This window comes from Ictidomys tridecemlineatus, chromosome 12 (genome assembly GCF_052094955.1).
Source record: "Ictidomys tridecemlineatus isolate mIctTri1 chromosome 12, mIctTri1.hap1, whole genome shotgun sequence".
Classification (NCBI taxonomy): Eukaryota; Metazoa; Chordata; class Mammalia; order Rodentia; family Sciuridae; genus Ictidomys; species Ictidomys tridecemlineatus.
This window is the reverse complement of record NC_135488.1, coordinates 63765138-63784882: the sequence shown is the minus strand read 5'-3', so window position 1 is coordinate 63784882 and position 19745 is coordinate 63765138. Positions and strand designations below refer to the sequence as shown.

At 49.3% G+C, this 19745-nt stretch overlaps 1 protein-coding gene across 2 annotated transcripts in view; it reads right to left on the bottom strand.

Moving 5' to 3' along the window:
- Window positions 1-258: 258 nt before the first annotated feature.
- The window catches only part of Add2 (adducin 2), a 112030-nt gene continuing 92543 nt past the window's right edge, over window positions 259-19745 (bottom strand). For both annotated transcript variants that reach the window (XM_040271330.2, XM_005322125.4), the window contains exons 12-16: window positions 19486-19605; window positions 18533-18622; window positions 16308-16455; window positions 14909-15034; window positions 259-6262 (exon numbers count right to left, since the gene is read on the bottom strand). In XM_040271330.2, the coding sequence (XP_040127264.2) occupies window positions 5955-6262; window positions 14909-15034; window positions 16308-16455; window positions 18533-18622; window positions 19486-19605 (792 nt within the window). In that variant the 3' untranslated portion in view covers window positions 259-5954. The remainder of the gene's footprint in view (window positions 6263-14908; window positions 15035-16307; window positions 16456-18532; window positions 18623-19485; window positions 19606-19745) is intronic.

Sequence of the window (19745 nt, the reverse complement as noted above, 5' to 3'; positions counted from 1 at the left end):
CAATCCGACTCTGTCAATCTTCCTCCACTGAGCTGTGACTTGTGCCTTCTCAGAGGATGCTAGTATTTGTGACCTCCCTTCCCACGTCAGCGCTCGATTATATGTGCGTTCTGCTTCCCACATGTGAGCAATGGTCACAAGGGTAAAGATGTCTCACGTGGTCACTGTTTCCAGAAATAGACCCTCTTTCTGATGTTTGCTTTCCTGGTATCCTGGAGAACCAAGCAGCCAACAGAGATGGGTCACACACACCGGGAAGCCAAGCACGTTAGATTTACTAGGGTAATATCCGCAGGTGAGATAACAGCACATACATACAGAAATCCACGGGCAGAGATACCACCCCAGCAACACAGTCAGACACCAAAGCAGCAGAAGGGCTCAGGAAGTGGCTTTGGAAAGTTCTCGTGAAAATCCAAGGGCAGCTTTGGTGCTCAGAGATTCAAACAGAAAACTATACAAAACCATCCCATAAATATATATATATATATTATATATGTGCATATATATAAAATTGCAAAATAAAAGCCCCAGAGACTAACCGTCCATCTGCACGTTGGTGGCTCAATATACGTGTTAGCACACAGAAAGGCAAAACCGTTTGTGGGAAAGGTGCGTGACCCAGGGGGCTGGCATTTCAGTTGCAGAGAGAGTATTTACATGGAACCCTTATTTGAAACCTCACAATACTAGGAAAAGCTAAACACAGACAATGTATGTACAAGGGAAGACAGTAAGTAGTACTCCCTAGTGACGATTGTCAGACACAGACAACTCACTGAAACCATCCACAGCTTTAAACAACACTGCACTCCCTACCTAGGCTGGGTTCCTGCTGCCCTGCGCCCCAGCCGGGCCACCCCAGGCTCCCGACTGCTTGTTCTTCCCACTTCTCCAACACTGGGACTCAGTCGTTAAGAGCAGATCATGGGAATTTAAAGGTGGGCACAGTCCCAGGGGATCAAATCATCACCCACAAAGCAAGACTATATTTTAGGGAATCCCCTCCTTAAAATATATTCCCCTCCCATTGTATATAAGGGGCTGGGATGTTTTCCAAGTGAGGCCCCTGTGTCCTTGGTCTGACTTTCATCATCTTTCTGATTAATTTTAAAAGGGACGATCTGACCTTTGGGCTTTTAAAAGTTTGACAAGATGATCTGATGGAGGGGAGAAGCATTTCGGGTCTTCCTAGAGCTATTCTCCCACCACGCTGTAAACGCTGGCAATCACCCTACTTGGTGATAAGGGAAGTGCCCCCATCATGGCCTGCCTTGTCCCGATGCCTGGGAAAGAGTGGGTGGGAAGGGAGCTGAAGACCAGAGGCTACCAGGAGGACCTCCAGAGCCTTCCCAGGCGGAGGCCAACTCCAGCTGCCCCAGAATCCCTCTCTGCTCAGTCGCCAACTCCCTCCTCCACTTTCTGGCCTGCTTCTCATAGCGATGACCCAACTTTGGGGGGAAATCTACAACCACCTAAGAATGCAAATGTTTACTTCTGTATTTTTAAAGACCACCACCAACTGGAGGTTCTTCCTAATTGCTCCTAAGATGGCCACCTTCTCCAGGGAACTGCCTCTATAAATACAGTGAAAGCCACTTTCTCCGCCAAAGGATCCCCACGCTGACCCCTGGGTGAGTGTGGCTTCTCACTGCAGACGTGTCTTGATGGCAGAGCCCTACCGAGTCTCTCATTCCTGACAAAAATTATACCTCATCCACGGAGATCAGCCGGTTGGACAGGACTTTGGGGAATGATTATGTTATGGTGTATAAGCTTTTTCAGGTTGTGGTGCACGGAGAAGTGGGCACAGATGGCAACTCATGAGCTTGTATTAAATCACCCCTTTCAATGTGGGACAGATATGATGTCCTATCAGGTTTAGAGCTTGGATGCCCTGTCCTTTTTCTATGGGTGTGGAGAACACAGACTTATCTTCTCAGACTCCTTGAATTTTATGGTCTTAGATCAAGGGTTTATTTGGGCTCAATGATGAGAGAAGATATAAGAAGACCTGTTTCCTCCATGCTCAGAGTCAGCTGCAGCAGTGCCAACCAATGGAGGGCCTCTGCAGACCCACGTGGGTAAAATAAGTGAGGGGAAAACATTTCCTCACCTGTCGAATAGCCAAGAAGGATTTTCTCTTGGCCTAGAATGTAAAAATTCACACTTATGAAAAAGCATGGTGTCCTGGCCTGTGATAGGCTGTGTCTCCTTCTGTCTCCAAGCACGTCATCCTGGAAAAATCAAACTTATTTCTAACCTTTTGACTTTCAGAAGTTAATCATGCCAGAGGGTAAATGGTTCTTTTAGATCCACAGCAACCAAAGAAGTGGATCAATAGCATTTCTTCCCATGCTGACAAGAGCCATGGCCCCTCTGTTACAACAGTGCCAAACAACCTCTGAATAACCACCCTGGCACGTCACCATGGGTGAGGGACAAAATTATCCAGCAGAGGACAGGATCTGATGCTTACCCTATGTGATTTGGTGGTGTGGGGCAGGGCTTTATGGTGGGCTTACTACTATAAGAACCTGCAACCTCTCGTCCAGCAGGGCAGTAACTTGGGTCAGCTGTGGGCCAGGAGGCTCTGGTGTAGCCCAGATCTGGGCTGCAGCAGGGTCAGGGAGTCTCTTGGCGGTGCCTTTTGCAGTTTGAGAGAAGGTCACATGGTATGGATGGTTCTCCCACACCACAATTGGCTACCAGCTACCAGTGCACAGAGGCATTGGACCCAAGCTTGACCCTCTGTGACCACTGACCCGTCTTCCCCTCTGCCCCAGCTCCTGCCTGCCTTCCCACGGAAACAGGCTCAGACGCTTCTCTACTGCTCAGATCAGCCAGTCACAGTGAAGCAGACTGGTGCACATTCTCTTATCCCTTTTCTGTGTCCTATCTGAGCACAAGGGCTCAATTAGAAACTAATCCATTGTCTATAAGCTTGGAGCTCATGAATATTCATTTTCTCCAGTCAGATACCAAACTTTCAGTTGACTTTTATGCAGAGCCAAATAAAATACTCTCTCACCCTCGTGGCCTGCGGGTTTGTCTGGACTGCCTGGCTGTTTCTACAGCACTTGGTGCTCGCCCTCCAGCCTGCAGCGGAATGGACCGCATCCTTCACAGGCGAGGGAAGAAAAAAACTGTCAGGTTGATGCAACCCTTTCCCAGCAAACCCACGCCCAGATGAAACAGAACTGAGTAGGGGACATAAGCTCTTCCTTCCTTATTAAAAATCTCAAAGGGACTCCGGGCTGGAAACTCACTATTTGCTATAGAAGATAGTGTGGTTCCTCGCTTCTGTGCATAGTCTTCCCTCATTTGGGAATAGGAAACCCTTGTCTCTCTGGGAAGTTTCTTTGTTTTGAAAACCTAACTCTGCCATGATCACCTTCAGGAATGTTCCTCTGGCCCTAGAAGAAAACCAAGTGTTGCTTCCTTATGCCACCCCTCTGCACTCGCCTGTTTTGTATCAGCCTATGGGCCTCCTAGACTGTGAGTTTCTTGTGGGTAGGAGCTCTGTCCTCCCTTCACACTGGCACCAGGACCCAAGCTCAGTGCATGTTTTCTAAATACACAAGGAATGAACAGATCGGCAAATATGAGGTGGACTCATGGCACAAATCCCACGGATGATGCTCCAGCAAGGCTCTGACATTTTCACCTAAATGGGGCCTTGCTAAGATAAAGGGAATACAGAGCGTTTGCTAAGTACGGAGCCATCAACAGACACCTCTGAGCAATGATGACTCTCACACAGAGCTGCTCCGGAGGTCACGTCCTCTCCTCCCTTCTCTCAACATTATCTGCCGCCTTTTATTCTAGTAACCATGATGCTTCCTTTTAACGTCAGCATCATGTGTGATTCTGAGCAGCTGCTCAATAAATTCTATGAAAGGATGAATGAGTAAACGGGAACCTAGTTTTTAAAGAAGGCCTCAGAGGATTGGCTTTTAAAGGCATTTCCCATATGACAGATTTGTTTTTTTTCTGAGATGTCAGTGCCCCGTTGGGTTGTCCATCCTAAGACGGGACCCAACCAGGAAGCAGAGGGGCCCTAGCAGTTGGGAATCCGTGCTAGGTTTTCAGCATTGGGTTTTCCTTGGCCATGTCAGTTTCCTTCCTTTTCAAGAAATAGCCAACTGTGGATGGTGTTTCCTGCCCCAACTGGAAGGCTCCTGCCTGTCTTGTCAGAGGACCACATTCACAGGCCACCAGGAGTTGAACATGCATCAGTAAAAGTGGACATAGGTAGTTTCCTACCTTCATTTCAAGTGCTAACATTATGCAGTGGACACTAGTCTCAGAAATGGTTCATGGACTAAATCACCTTCAAGGATTAAAGTTGTCCATTCACCAGAGATGTTAAGAGCAAGGGCTCAGGACTCAGACTGACCCGGGTTCAAATCTAGACTTTAGGTTTTTCTTTTGGGAGTTCAGTTTCCTGATGATCAAATGGGAATCATCTTATCCAACTCACAGGATTGTTGTGAGGCTTACAGGGTGTCATGTATGTGAAGCCTGCACAGTGTCCTTGGACTTGAAAATGCTCAAAAAATGGAAAACTACGATTCTATGGTTAAGAACTTCCGAAAATATTTTTACAATAGTCAGGACAAAAAAGGGAAATTTTCTTTGAAGACACTGTGCTTTAAAGAGAATGGATTGTCTAGGAGTCAACAATGCTCATGAATCAATGCCCTGTAGAAGATCATGAAAAAAATAGTGTTGGCATTTAAAACAAAAGCTGTAGCTACGACCAGGCCCCAGGACAGGGCTGGGGACACCCAAGCAGGGCTGACAGGGCTGGGGACACCCAAGCATTTCTCTGAGCGCTGGTCCAAGAGGATGAATCCTGAAAGACACATTTCTGTTTCTCCTCTGCTCGACCCAGAGTAACTTGGATCTGGAACCCCAAGGAAGCCAAGACTAAGATGCCAGTTCTCTGGTCTGTGAGCAAGTGCTCTGGGTTTGAGGGAAGGTCAGGGGATACCTGGCTGCTGGACAGGAATGAGGCAGGTACAGTGCATTGCTGGGTGTGTCATGCAAAGCTAGAAAGGCAGCATCTCCTGTGCCACCTTGATCCTCCTTATACCACGCAAAGCCAACAGAGGATTGAAATTTCCCCACTTTTCTGCCCTGAGCATGAGACGACATTTTCTTATGCTAAGTTTGGTTTTAGTTTTGAAGCACTTGAGATGCACAATACAAACAGGTCAAGTTCCTGGCTTCCGATACTGATCAGACCATCCCTGATCGTCAGGCTGACTTGGCTTGCCCTCACATCGGCCAACACTTACAGCTCTTCTATTCATCGTTCAAGTGGTTCCATGAAGACAGCTCAGGGGTAGTGTTCGGGGAAGTGCAAGCTAAGCCATCAGCCTTGGGAAGAAAGGTTAACTTCTATTGGCGGGGACAGGTCAACTTGTCTCGTTACTTTGAGCAACAGGGTAGGGACCCAAAATGAACAAGAGAAGCAAGATTTCTCAACGCGGCCGTATCTCCATTGCAGGAGATGGGCCTTCTGGGAAGAAATGGACCTTACTCGGGGGAAGTCTCGACCTGTTTGACTTAGTCTGAGCCTGTGAGAGCTCATAGCCCATTTCTTGCCTTCCTGCCCTGGGCTCAGATTGGTGGGCAACGTCCTGACAAAGGTGGCCCACAACTAGGCAGTGTTGTAAAGTGGAAAGAGCACTAGACTGGGGGTCCGAAGACCTGAATTCTAGTGTGGACTCTGCCGCTAACTATCTGTGTGACCTTGGGCAGTCACCTGATTTCTCTGGTGTTAACTGTAAAATGAGGGGTTGGTCGGGTGATCTCAAGTTCCCCCTCTGAGTGTGATCCCGGGTCCTATTCTATCCCTCCTTGGCCCTGTGCTTCCAGGGACAGAATTGGGAGAAGGGGAGGGGAGGAGGGAGAAGATGCAAATGGGAGTCCGTGGGTGCCACCGATCAGGACTCCACTTTCTCCTTCTTTTTGCTCTTTTTCAGGAAGGAGGGGGTTCGGAATTTCTTTTTCTTCTTGGAGGGAGACTTGGAAGGTGAGCCCTCTGGGGACATGGGGCCGCTGGTGACTGACTCGGTTTTGTCCTTGGAGGTATCGACGTCCGTGTCGGCGTTGGTGGTCATCTGGCTCAAGCCTCTGCTGAGGATTTCCTCTGCAGTCTGCTCTTCCTCCCTCCCGTTGACCACCACCCCTTCTGGCTGGGCTGTTTCGGGCTCAGTGGTGGCTTTGCTTGTTTCTGTCTCCTTAACGTCTTCTAGAAAAAGAACAAAAGACACGACCGTAAGATTTCATTCAGATGAGAATGTCCACCGGGGGAAAAAAACACTTCCGGTTCAGTCTAGAACAATGGTTGGGGAGGCAGACTGACACGGGGATGCAGAACAGGGCTCTCAGGCAAATGGGAGGACAAGGCTGTCATCCGAACACTGCACCCCTTTCTACAAGGCCTGCTCCTGCATCCTAGGTAGGACAGTGACCCTGGACTCTTGTCTACACACTGAACAGACATGGCAGGAATGCCAGCAGAGACTCAGCTCAGGACATTTCTAGGCACAGTGATAGGGTCACACATGAGGGAGGAGAGAGGCTGATGGAAGGAGGGAATGTGTCCTGGACATCTCAGGGGAGGTGTCTGAGAATCGCTGAAGGCAGAGCAGTTTCACTAATAAAACCATGGAGGTTGCATGTTGGTTTCACTTCTTACACCAGGTGAGCTGCTTAGGAAAATATGGAAAGTATGTTCCCAAGAGGAAGAGAGGAGAAGGCTGGGAGGATGGAATTCCCTGAGTGGTGTGGACCCTGCATTTCTATGATATAAAGGTTAGTCATAAGGGATCCACCCATCTAATGGCACCCGGGGATGGCCAGGTGCCATGGGCAGAGCTGCTCAGACCCCAGGAACTAAACCCTCCAGTGGCCCTTTCCCACCCACATCCCACCCTCTTTCCATGCAAGCTTTGGAATGCCGGCTCAAGAGGGAGGAGGGAAAACGTAAAACCACAGACTTTGAGAAGTAGAAGGCACCGTACAGGTCACCTGGCTCCCTCCTTGTTTCGTAACTAAAAACTGAGCAAAGCTGTAAAACGGTGGGTCGGCCTCAGTTCACTGACTTCTAGTCCAGTGTTGTTCTCACCCGAGCTCAAGGGAGCATCTGGGTGTGGCATGTGTGTGAGCTCCTGTGAGTGTGTGAGTACGTGTGGTGTGAGGGTTAAAGTGAGCTGCATGTGTGTGGGGAGTGTGGAGTAAGTGTGAGTGTGTGTGGAGGATGTGGCAGGTGTGGTGAGTGTGTTATCACAAGAAGTCAGTCCCGCAGGATCCTCCATGTGGGAATGTGGGCTCTGGGGGAAGGGACAGCCAGTGTCACAGAAGTGGGTGGAAAAAGCGTTCTAGAGAAGCGTGGGGTTCTGACGGGTGAACAGGGACACGTCTGGTTATGTGGAGGGTTACATGGAAGATGGGCTGGAAGGGGGACCTTAGGACAGTTAGGCTGGGCTGGATTAACTGCTTGGGCAAGATCTCCTTATAATGAGGCCTTTGGTAACTTCTGAAACTGACAAGTCGAAGCCTTCTCCCAGACGCCTTTTGGAAGACTCCCTCCTGGCACTACAGACTTTGGTCACTGGCTCCCATTCTTTCCACTGCCCAGCCCACGTCTTCTCATCATCCAGATGCCCAGTTCTCCAGCTCCTGAGTCCTATGGCCCTGCCCCAGTCCCCTCACCTCTGCCAGGAATTCCTGCGGCCATCACCTGGCATGCTCCTGAATGCCATCCATCAGTCTGGACACAACCTTCTGTCTATCAGTTGTCCCCATTGTACCGGCCATTTAGCCTCCTCAGCCTCCCAGCCCCTGCTGCCACCCCAGCCTGTTCTCTGCTGTCTGGGGGGCCCTTCTCTCCCCTCTCTGTGTCCACAACCTTCACCTCATGCAGAGAGTCAGCTTGAATGTTTCATCTTCCTTAAGGTCCTTCCCGATCCCCATTTCCACTTCTTTGCTGTCTCCACTACTAGAATTTTTAATCACCGTAATTTTGAAACTATTAGACCTGGGTGATTTTTTTATGCCTATCTCTTCCTCTTCTGAACTGAAATAAATTTGGGCAAGACTGTCTAATTATGTATGTAACTAGCTCCTAGAAGATACTGGGAAAATGGCTGTGGGAGTCCATGAATAATTGAACGCATGAGCAAATAATGAACATGTGAATGGATTTATGCTACCCAAGGCAACGCCACCCCCTCATTATATTTCCTGTCTACTCCACCCTGAGCTTTCTAAGGATCCATCGTGTAATGCCACCCAGGTGCTACACTTCCTGACCCTCATCATCTTAATTCCCAATTGTCCTGGACCATCCTCATCTTCATTCCCAATTGTCCTGGACCCTCGTACCCCCACCCCATGGCTCTGCAACTTAAATCCAGAGACTCACGACAGGTGCCCACTTGAGTGACACATAAGGATATATTCTCAAGCTTGACCCTTGGTGCTCTTTAAAATGACTTTGGGACTTGTTTTTTAGCTTCACAAATACAACTGTGGATCAGAAGGGCTTCCACTTTCTGTTCTAGTGTCATTTCCTGCCTGGCGATGACGAGGATTCTTACTCTTCCTGTGCCCTTCATGCGTTCCCCATCCATTTCCCTTCCCACACCTGCTCTGCCATCCACCTCAGCTACAACCTTGGCCCCTGGTGAGAGTCTTGGTTCACACCCACGTTCTTCTCACCATGTAGAAAACAAGGGCCACACCCAGTGTACCCACTCTGACCCCAGACAGCTCTCTGATGGTGAATTGTTTTGATGGGTCGTGGCAAATGGAGTGTGGAGCTGGAGGAGCCAAACTGAGGTCGCCACTCCCTCAACTACAGGGACAGAGACCACGTGACAGTTCTGTTGGCCAAGAAATGACGCAGTGGTACAGCACTCCAAAAACATGTATGGGTCCCTGGAAAGGACTGGCTCTGAGAGTCGAGACCCTTCCTCTGTTAGTGACTCAGGGAGTAGGCTGGGAGGGACCCCGAGAACTAGGTGCAGGTGGGAGTTTACCTTCCAGCATCCGCTAAAAAGCATAGACTTTCTCTCCTGAGTGGGGTGCTTGGGACTCTGGGAATAGGGGATGGGGGGGGAGGCAGAGGGTGGAAAACTGGGAGCTATATCTAAGGATGGTGACGAGGTAGCTGGAGAGAACAAGGAGGAACTGAGATAGCACATGATTGGGAGCAAGACTAGACTCAGAGACCAAGTCTACTCCCAGACCCCACAGGGCTGCAGGATGGAGGGCTGAAAGACTTCAGATTCTGAAAGAGAAGGCAGGCTTCTGTAGGGAGGTGCAGAGCTTCCTAGATGCCCTGCTTCTCTTTGATTTCTCACTATCCCATAGTCTCCATCCACTCACTGCCTCTTGGTCCACCAGTGTCCCTTTGATGATTAATTCTACACATCCACTTGACTGAGTTAAGGAATGCCCACATAGCCAGTAAAACAATCCTTGTGGGTATGTCTGTGAAGGTGTTTCTGGAAGAGATATACTTGAATTGGTAGACTGAGTAAAGAAGTTGTACCCTCATCTAATAAGGTTGGGCATCATCCAATCTGTTGAGGGTCCAAATATAACAAGAAGGTGGAGGAAGGAGAACTCTCCTCTTGAGCTGGAACATCCATCTTCTCCTTCCTTCACACACTGGAGATGCTGGATCTCAGGCCTTCAAACTGAGGGTGAATAAAACCACTGACTTTCCTGGTTTGCCAGCTTGCAGACACTCAATCATGAAGCTTCTCAGCCTCCAAAATCATTCCCTAGTAAGTCTTCTTTTATATGTCTATATATGCCCTATTAATTCCGTTTCTCTGAAAAACCCTTATACAGTCACCTCCCAGCAATGTCTTTTCTCCCTGCCTCCTGGCTACCATCTCTGGACAGCCTACCCCACTACTATCTGCCAATCCAAGTATATATGTCCCCAAAGTCTGGCTCAAGACAGCTTGTGCATCTGCCTGGTATTTGACAATGACCTTGCCCTCTTCTAAACCTACTGTTCACATAATCATTTTGCACTTGCATGCATCACTCAACTTTTCTAAGACCTCATTTATCACCCCAGTAGACCATTCAGGACAGAGACTGTCTTACTTCTCTGGCAGCCATCATCATCCAGCTCAGTGATAACACGCTCAAGACTTTTTCCAGGTGAGGCCAGATGAAGGTCAACAGAGGATACCTTGCTTCTCTTCAGCAGCCAAATCTTCTGTGCCCACGCACTGGAGTGAGGACATGGGGAAGGACAGAGGCCTCGCCTAACTTCAGGAGCAAGGATGCCTTTCCTCACTGGCCTAATGAACCTGGCCTTCTAACATCTCAGGGTCAAATTCCATGATCCCTGGCCCCAGTCCTGTTAGGTGCAGGACAGGCTGAGTAAGTTGTCTGCAGGACATGCCAAACAAAGTTAGCTGCAGGATGACCTGGCCACTCAAACCCTCTGTCTGGTTCTTTATCACCTGTTTGCTTCAAGCCCAAACGCCCAAGCCACCACTCAAGGCCAAACACTTAACCCCTTGTGCCAACAAGGCAGCTTGCAGACCCAGAGACCCCATTAGATTTGGGCTATAAAAACTCCCTCCTGCCAGGCCCCTCTCTTGCTATCTCTCTTGCTTTCTCTGACTCTCTCTTGCTCGCTTTCTCGCTCTCTCTTTCTCTCTCTCTCTCTCTCTCTCTTCTCCTCTCTTGCACTGCTGCAATAAAGATCTCTTGGTTGCTCTGAGTGTTGTGGTCACTTTTCTTTCAAGCCCCACAACTAGAATGGCCCTGTCTCTGCAGAAGGATGGACACCAGAGGAAGGGCCCTGAAGCAGAATTTTCTGATTTGCTTCTAAACTTGGGGTCAACCAGACAGATCATCAACTGTATCCAAAATGCTTCGAAAGTTGGTGAATGCCATCTACTGTTTTTGTTTTCCTGCTGAGAGAAAGCTCTTCTTCTGTATAAAGAACCAAAAGAAAGGTTGATAAAAACCTTGAAATAAACATCTGTGGTCTATGCCAACACAGAGCTGACTGTGTAGCAGCAATCAAAATAGCCCACAGGGTGTTCAAGGGACAGAGCAGGGGAGCCAAAGACCAAAAGCCAGAACTGTCCCATGGCAGATCAATAAATTAGATGCTGTCCACACAGATAGGTTTGCAATAGTGTTTCTGCCCTGGTTTCAATTTTTAAACATCAGTGAAAGAATTGCAGAGAGCCTATGAAAATACAGCTTCCCTATATTGTCTTCATGATAAGACTGAAACAGATGGTGGGCCAAGAAATTTATATTTTTTAACAAGTCCTTAGATAATTCTAGTGCAAAAGACCCATGGGTCACACAGTGGGAAACATGGGTTTAGAATGGCATAGTTCCTTCCACATCTACCCCCCAACAAAGGGCTGAGACAGCACCCTTGATGGGAGAGAAAGTAGAGCTTCTTATAACCAGGGGCAGGTGGAGTCTCTGTGACTGCCACGCACGCTCCACAGCCAGGACACAGAAGCTCCCCTGGACACCCAAATATACTTTCAGTGTGTGGTACAGCTGGTGTGCAAACACGGCCCCTGTGAGTGATGCCTCCAGGTATTCACGTGCTTATGTAGACCCTGTCCTCCCTGAGTCCAGGCTGGCCCCATGGCTCACCATAACCACTAGAAGACAGACAAAGTGCTGCAAAGCTAGCCTCATGCCAAAGACTAAAGTAGGACTAGAAACTGCTGCTTTTATAGTTTCATATACAGTCCAACAACCCTGATGGAAACATACAGAAAAGCCACATGGAGAAGCCCTAAAACCACATGGCTTTGGAGGAGGGAGAAAGGAAGAAAGGGTGTGTGTGTGTGTGTGTGTGTGTGTGTGTGTGTGTGTGTGTTAGGAAGAGGGAGGAAGGGGGAAAGAGACCCAGACACACCAGTGTCCCAGCTGAGTCCAGTTTTCTCTTGGCCTTTTCCAAGGTACCAGACATGAGTGTACCAGCAGGTAAGTTCCAGCCTAGTCAAGCTCCCAGCCACCTGCAGCCTCAGCTGATGTCATATGCAGCAGAGGAACCATCAAGCTAAGTCCAGTCAATCCACAGGAGAACTAATTTCCATAAAACCAGTTCCTATTATGTGCCATGATTTAATAACTATCTAGTGCTACCCCAAAACTTAGAGGCTTAAAAGTCAAGTGACGTATTAGTTCTCACAATTCAGAGAACATGGTACGTAATAAGACCTAATTTATGTAAATACCTTACAAAGGACTTTTATATTCCTTAGGTTCTTTTATCCTGGCAACAGCGCCGTGAGTTAGGAAGAGCAAGCATTTGTGTTGTTCCCCCATCTGCAGTGTTTTTAAGTGACATATTTAAGATGACTAAATTATTTAGTGGCAGAGCTGATGATGTGATGTCAAATACAAGACTGTGTCTTTGCTGGCCCAGTCAGTGGCCCTGAGGGGTTGCTGGAGGATGGAGTTGGCAGGGACAGGGGACAGTCAGTAAAGAGTCAAAGAGAAGATGGCTCAGATGGCCAGATGTAACAGAAGAGGATTTGAAAAGCATCTCCTTCAGAGAAGCTGACGGAGTAGGAATCTGGGACACAGATAAGGAATAACACTACGATAACTCATGGGGATTTAAGAGCACGGTGACAAATGGTTGTAAAAAACCACTCCTGATCTGACTGGCTAGCTAAATACGAGAGTGCAGATGCCAGCCTGTCTGCCCTGAAGGACTGACCACCCACTTCCCACGGGTCACCCACCCAACTGAAGCTCATGCCTTCATCATGCAGGGACTGCTCCAAGGTAGCCATGCTTCTCAGCTCTGTCTGTGGCACAAGATGTGCCTTCAGAGAGACTGTGACTCTTCTATCAACTCAACCTCAGTGTGCCCTCCAAGGGCACGGATTTGGACCAGAGAGAATGAGGAGTCCTGCCGCAGTGGGTATGATGTCAGGGGTTGGTTAAACAGTTATCCCATCCATCACACACCCTCCTGGCTTCCGTCCCTTCCAGGAGCTGATAACAAAGTGCTACTCTTTGTCCCATTCCTACCATGAGCCTCTTCTCCAGCCTCAGATTTCCTTCCTACAATTGGTACACACATCCTCATAGGTGCTGAGGGCTCTAATCAGGCCCAGTCCTCTGTGCCTCCCCGTGCGGCAGCTGCCTTGGGGCACTCAGGCTCTGGTCCACAGCCCTAGAAGAGGTCACCAGCTCCTCGGAGGTACTCATGCACTAGAACAGAGGCGGAGGTGAGCTCCTGAGGGCCACGAGCACTCTACCTCAGGGAGAGCTGCCCCACAGCCCTCAGCGCGGGGGCTTGTTGCCTCTGGGTGTGTGTGCTCTGTGTGTGCATCTGTGTCTCCCTCAGGGAAGCCTAGTCTATGCATAGTGCAGGTGGAACTGGTCATGAATTTTATATCCAGAAAAACCGAGGAAGGCGGGGGTGTGAGTTGCAAAAGAAAAAAATGGGAGAAATCTATTTCTTTTGAAAAACTCCTCCCTCCCCCGTTGCCAGTGTCGGCGTGAGTTAGTAAACAGCCTTTCTATACTTACTACAGAGACAAGTATTCAGAATCGGAGGAAACTCCTTTGATGAAGGCACAAATGGGAAGAGAAAGGAAGACGTTGTGGAGACAGGTTGACAACATGACACCATGATGAGACACAATGAACACAGACCACTGGGGACATCCACTTGGGGCTCTGGCCTCAAGCAGATGGGTTTCCTCTGACAATTCTGGGCCTGTGCTTGAGAGAGCGACTGGCTTAGGGGGGGACTCAGGGGTGGGCTGGGGTGGGGATTCTATCTGAGTCCACATGTGTGGCCATCTACCCAGGAGAGAGAAGATCCCAGCTGCCACCCTGCTCTCTGGGTGGCAGGGCAGCCTGTTTGGCAGTGTCTCTGGGAGTCTCAGGGGACCCAGGGAGGAGTGTTTTATATCCTGGAGTGATTCCAGGAGCTCATTAAAGATACTTTTATGATTGAGGGACTTTAACAGTATCAGTGTCTACCATATGGATATTCTTATTCATAACATGACTAGAACTTACATTTAAAGCATGCTTTTATTCTTTCAAAGTATGTCTTCATCTATCTATACTTCCTTTAAACATGCAAGAACCTTAAATAGGGAGAAAATAATAGTAGCCCCATTTGGCAGACAAGGACATGGGGGAACAGAGAAGTTATCTGATTTGGTAAAATTAGCAGCTTAGATGTTATCAGTTAGCAGTTCAGACGGTTCTAGAACTGGGTTCTCGATACTACTGTCTCTCTAATGAAGTGGTTCTCAACCTAGTCTATGTTCTAGACCCCCCTGGAGAGCTTTTACAACTCCAGGCTTCAGGCCCTCCATGCCCCACCCCACCCAGGTCCTCTAATTCATAGCTGCTGTGGGTGGGATCTAAGCCCAGTGAAGGCAGAGAATGACATCATCAGCCTCACCCTGGGGAATGCAGAGTCTCAGGCCCTATCCCAAACCTAATGGATCAGACTCTTCATTTGAACAAGATCCCCAGGTAGTCCCCTATGCACATTAAAGTCTGAGAATTGGGCTTAGCACATCTGCAAAATCCCACTAGCCAGCTGTGTCTCCACTGCAGCTGAGAGACTACGGATCAGTCTTTCATTCAGCTTTGCTTGGCAGGGCTTAAGCTGCAAGGTGTGCTGTCAGAGTTTATGAATGAAACAAACTGAAAATTATTCAGATTCCCTAGAAATAGCAGAGGGGAAAGTTTCTCAAATGGTGTGTGTTGAGGGGGTGGGGTGGGGGTATTATACCTGTTGAAAGGCAGGTGCCCAGTGTGCCTAGCTGTCCTGCCATCCACGCAGACACCTCTCCCAGCTTGTGGATGCTCCCCCCACCCCCACCTGCTCAGCTCCACTCACCCTCTGCAGACTTGGAAGGAGAGACCACAGGGCTCTTTGTCTCTGCCTTCACTGGGCTCTGTGCTGGAGAAGCAGGTGCCGACTTTTCAGGTGAACCTGGCTCTTCTGTGGCAGCCTCCTTCTCTCCTGAGAACACAGAAAAGCACCTCAGCACCGGGATCAAATACTGGCCAGATGGGCAGAGAGAGAGGATGCTAGCCACGCTGCCATTTTCTAATTGGTCATCATTCCTCCTGGCGGAAAATGGACCTCCTGGCTGAGGTCAGCCAGAAGCTCCCGCTCCTGCTAAGCTTTTATTTCTGCTGTTTCCTTGGGGAGGAAAATGGGAGAAGAGTGATCTTGTTTCTTTCATCAAAGCTTATGTACCAGTGCAACAGGTCATTCCCGAGTGGACAGCAGAATGCCCCCTCCTCTCTGTCCTGTCTCTGAGGAGGACCAGCCAGATAGGCACATCCATGGGCAAGCACCAGCCCCAAACAAACACTGACTCCCTTTAAAAACACCCGTGATTTGTTTGTGTGTGGCTACTTTGTTAACTCGGCTAATTTACATGTCCTGTCCAAACAATCCCTAGGGATAACAAGCCCCATATTTTTCTGTTCTTCCAGTTGGTCCACGAGAACTGCAAGCCAGCCAGGCAAGCTTCCATTTTGTGCTTTGGAAGAAGGCAGACCCTGGGTGAGGAGAGGTGGCAGAGAAGGACGCTGCCCTGATGAATGACAGCTTACCCTAGTGGACACTGCCAAGGGCTGAAGTATGTCTCAGATTCCGGGTGTTTTTAAAGCAAAAAAAAAAAAAAAAAAAAAAAGGACGGCTCAATTTGGCTGGAGTGGGGAAGGTGGCGGGGGGGGGGGCCTTCTTGGCTGGAGGGGGATTTGAGAGGGAGCTGGCAGTATTGATGACTTTAGATCAGGCTAGCACGAAGGGAAACAGTGCCTGGAGGGGACACAGGCATGGACCAGGGCACGCATCCCATCACATATCTGGGAGTCAATATGGAGAGACAGGTTTGAGTGAAGACTCTGAAATAAAGGAGGAGTTAGAAAAGACATAAAGGTGCCAGGCTCAAAGGCTTACATCAGGCCTGCCGGGTCATTAATGATAATTATGACTCTTATTCCGGCTAACGTTAAGCTGGTGTTTGCCAACCTAAGCCATATTTACAGGCACCATTCTGAGCACTTTACACAAGCTAACTCTTTATACGGAGGTGAGGGGGCAAATGAGGTCATGCAGCCACCATGTAACTGTGAAGCACAGAGCAACAGAGGCATGACTGGGATTAATAAATAAGTGGAATATTATTTGGTGATGGGGAAGGAAGTCCTCCCTGGGTGGTCCTGAGCTCTGCCCTCTCCCCTGGGAGATTTCCAAGCCATGGTGCCCTGGGGTTACTTACCATCCAGTTCTAGTTTCTTCCTCTCTACCTCTTTCTTGTACTCCTCCAGCTCCTGGTCGGTGAGTTGGCTGAAGGGGTTGGGCACCGTCTCCTCTGAATCATCTTTGGTATCCTCGTCACCCTTGGACATCAGCTGGCTCTCTGTCGACTGAAAGTTAACCACAGAGTGTGTGTGTCGCTCTCTGAACGCTGCAGATGGGGCCCGAGCCCGGGCCTCCTTTCACACTCAGGTGGCTGCCAGCAGTCTTGCTAGCCATAGCGTGGCATGCAGCTCCTTGGAAACAGCTCAGGGCCTCGTGGTAGGGCTTGTTCATTCCTCCCCACTGCTACCTCATCACCAGACCCAGATTTTGCAACTGCCTGGATGAATAATACAGGGAGGCCACTCTTTGCCCCTGAAATAAAATCAAAGGATGCTCCCAAGCAGGAGGAAGACACACCTTTATTGCAATCCCTTCTACGGACACTTCCAAGCCATTACTATGTAAATGTACAGTCAGTGGCCCAAAGTCAGTAGGCAAGCCCAAGCCTAGTAGGCAGAGTGTTGGCTTGAGCAAGCTTCATGCCAGCCATTCCCCACCAGAGCCCCTGCCCACCCCCCAACAGCAGTGCAAACCCAACACAGCAGTAAACACAGCAAACACAGCAGCCGCAGCATTCTCAGTCCAAGCCAGGAGTTCTGTTTTGCGTATGGTCATAGGTTACAAAGGGGCAAAGGTCCTGAGTCTCGGATTTCCCACCCGCAGGTATCTTCAGGGACACTGGCAAAATCGCTCCATTTCACCACCCCTGTGAGACCCTCGGCTCTAGAGAGCTAATCAACCAGACACTGTGAGCCTCGGGAATCCTTTGGCTACTCTTGCCCAAAATCGGGACTAAAATCCAGATTCCATTGCCCTTTGTCCTAATTGAGCATCCTCATCATGGCCTTTAAGAATGCAGTGCTCTAGAGCATAAGAAAGTGAAGCCCAGGGGCACTGAACCCAGGGTAGCTAGGTCTGCTGACAAGAGGCCCAGGAGGCTCCTTCCCAAAGGGAGGCGGAGGTAGGCCTATTGCAGGAATCAGAGTCAAAGGAGCCAGATTCTAAGATGAGGGACTGTTTTTCAGCAATTTTGCTTGCTATATTGACTTTCACCTCCCCCAGAATCATAGGCTATTTCCATCCTTGACCCTGTGGCATGTTCAGTGTTCTTCATGTGGCTGAATTCCGGTGGGTGGGAGTTGGATGGAAGGATGTAACATTCACACTTCTCCTGGCAGTGAACCCCCACCTTGTGGGCTGCTGCCTGATCTGAAACCGTCACATCATCTCAATTTTCTTTGTAGAGAACATTTTCTGGACTTCCCCACTTTTTACTAAAGAAAATGCCACGCCCATGGCTGCCTTGCCTTGAGCAGCAATGACTTCAAACAAGCCAGAATTTTGAACTTGCTAAACACTAGACAAGAAAGATGTCGTTCTAGCTCAAGCACTCAAGCACCAAAAAAATGACTTTGCCAGGCACTGTGGCGCATGCCTGTAATCCCAGCAGCTTGGGAGGCTGAGGCAAGAGGATTGCAAGTTCAAAGCCAGCTGCAACTTACTGAGGCCCTTTCTCAAAATAAAAAATAATAATAATACTGAAAAGGGCTGAGGATGTGGCTCAGTGGTTACGCATCCCTGGTACAAAAAAAAAATAAAAAGAAAAAACACCAAAACAAAACAATGACTTTATGCTTTCTTAACCTAAGTGGGGTTGTGTGGGCAACTGACTGCCCTTCCTTCCCTTCAGGAGCATACACCCTGGGTCCATGCCCTCTGGGGGTCAGGAGCATCTTCCCAGAACTCTGGCCAGATGATGCCATATCCACACACCGAGGTCAGAAACACTCAGGGCCGTGCAAGCCTGGTGCACCTGAGAGCCACCAGCCCTCCACAGGGTACTAACAGAGGCCTGAGCACGGTACTAGGGTGGAAGGTACGGAGCTGGCCAGCAGCACTCCCAAGAACAAGCTGGACAGCAGCTTCCCTGCCCAATGCCTGCAGAGGGCAGGTAGACACTGTCCTCCCAGGACCTCACAGCCCCCGTGATTGGACCTCCATTCTGCAGCAAGAGCATGGATGCCCAAGAGCACAGAGGAGGATGGGCATGAGGACTCAGAGGTCCTGCTGCCCAGCCCCAGGCACCAAAGCCCCAGAAGGCAAACATGTCTCCCCTCCAGCCAGGGGCGGACTCTGCTGTACCGGGCTTCGGCTCTTCTCAGCAATGACGCTGGCCAGGAGCTGGGACTGAGGCCCCGCCGACTTCACATCTTGCCGATTTTGTTCTCGAATCTATGTGGAAAGGAGAGAAGGAGGGTGCGGCATCAGAGTGTGGAGCTTGTCAGGGGCCTACTGGGATCCAGTGTGGTCTGTGACTGGAATCTAGAAGGGCCCTGCAGGGTGAGGGAGCCCATCCCCTATAAGAGAAAGTCCCCAGTTCTGTTCCAGAGTGAATTCACAGTTCATATAAATACCAAGTTCATTAAATCAGAGAAGCAACTGTGAGGACAAGAAGAGGGAAGGGGACACAGAGGGAAGGTCTCAAATTTTAATATTCCTAAGAAGCCCATGAGAGGGAGTGAGAGGGAAGGTAACTTAATACAAGAGACATGTATTTTAAATATAGATTCACGGCCCTCCCCATACATACACCTACTGAGTCTGAATCTTGATGGGGGGGCGGGGCAGTGCAGTGACCCAGGAATCAGACAAATGCTGTAGGGAGATTCCGCCACAGGCTGAACACTATTCTGGGCTCTACTGGCCCGTGGGCAGCCAGAGCTCAAGTTTTAAAGTATCATTAGAAATTTGAGTGAATTATCAGGTGAAGGTCCAGAAATAAATATCAAGGTTCTCAAAGTCTTAAAAATAAGGCAAATGGCATAAAATGTATAAAAACTCTCTTGTAGTGGGTGGGTCTTGCAGACATACCCAATGAGCAATGCCCGCAGCCCGCTGTGGGAGGGGCTATCTAGGACTCTCTTTGCTATCTTGGCATGGTGCCCACAACATTGTCCATATATGGTAGCTTCTTTCTTCTGTGGCACATCCGGGGTGCTAGTAAGGTGGGCATGTCTGGGAACTCAGCCTGTGTTTGCAGGACTGAGATCCCTTTGCGAGAGAAAAGAGAACGAGGCCAGCAGACTCCACCTTACCTTGTTCCTCATGTCCAGCACTTCTTGGGGGTCGGTGTAGAGAGGCACAAATTGGTTGGGGTTTTCAATCCGGATTGGCATGCCACTGCTGGATTTCTCCACCTCATCAGCCTTCATCCACTGTATGAGGCAAGGCCAGGTGGGTAAATTAGAGGAACAGGGCCCACAGACCCTCCCCAGTAGCCTACCCCTTGTGATCTGGGCCCACCAGCCTATGCTGAAGTTCAGAATTATTCACAGATGTTCTCTCTTCTTGGGCC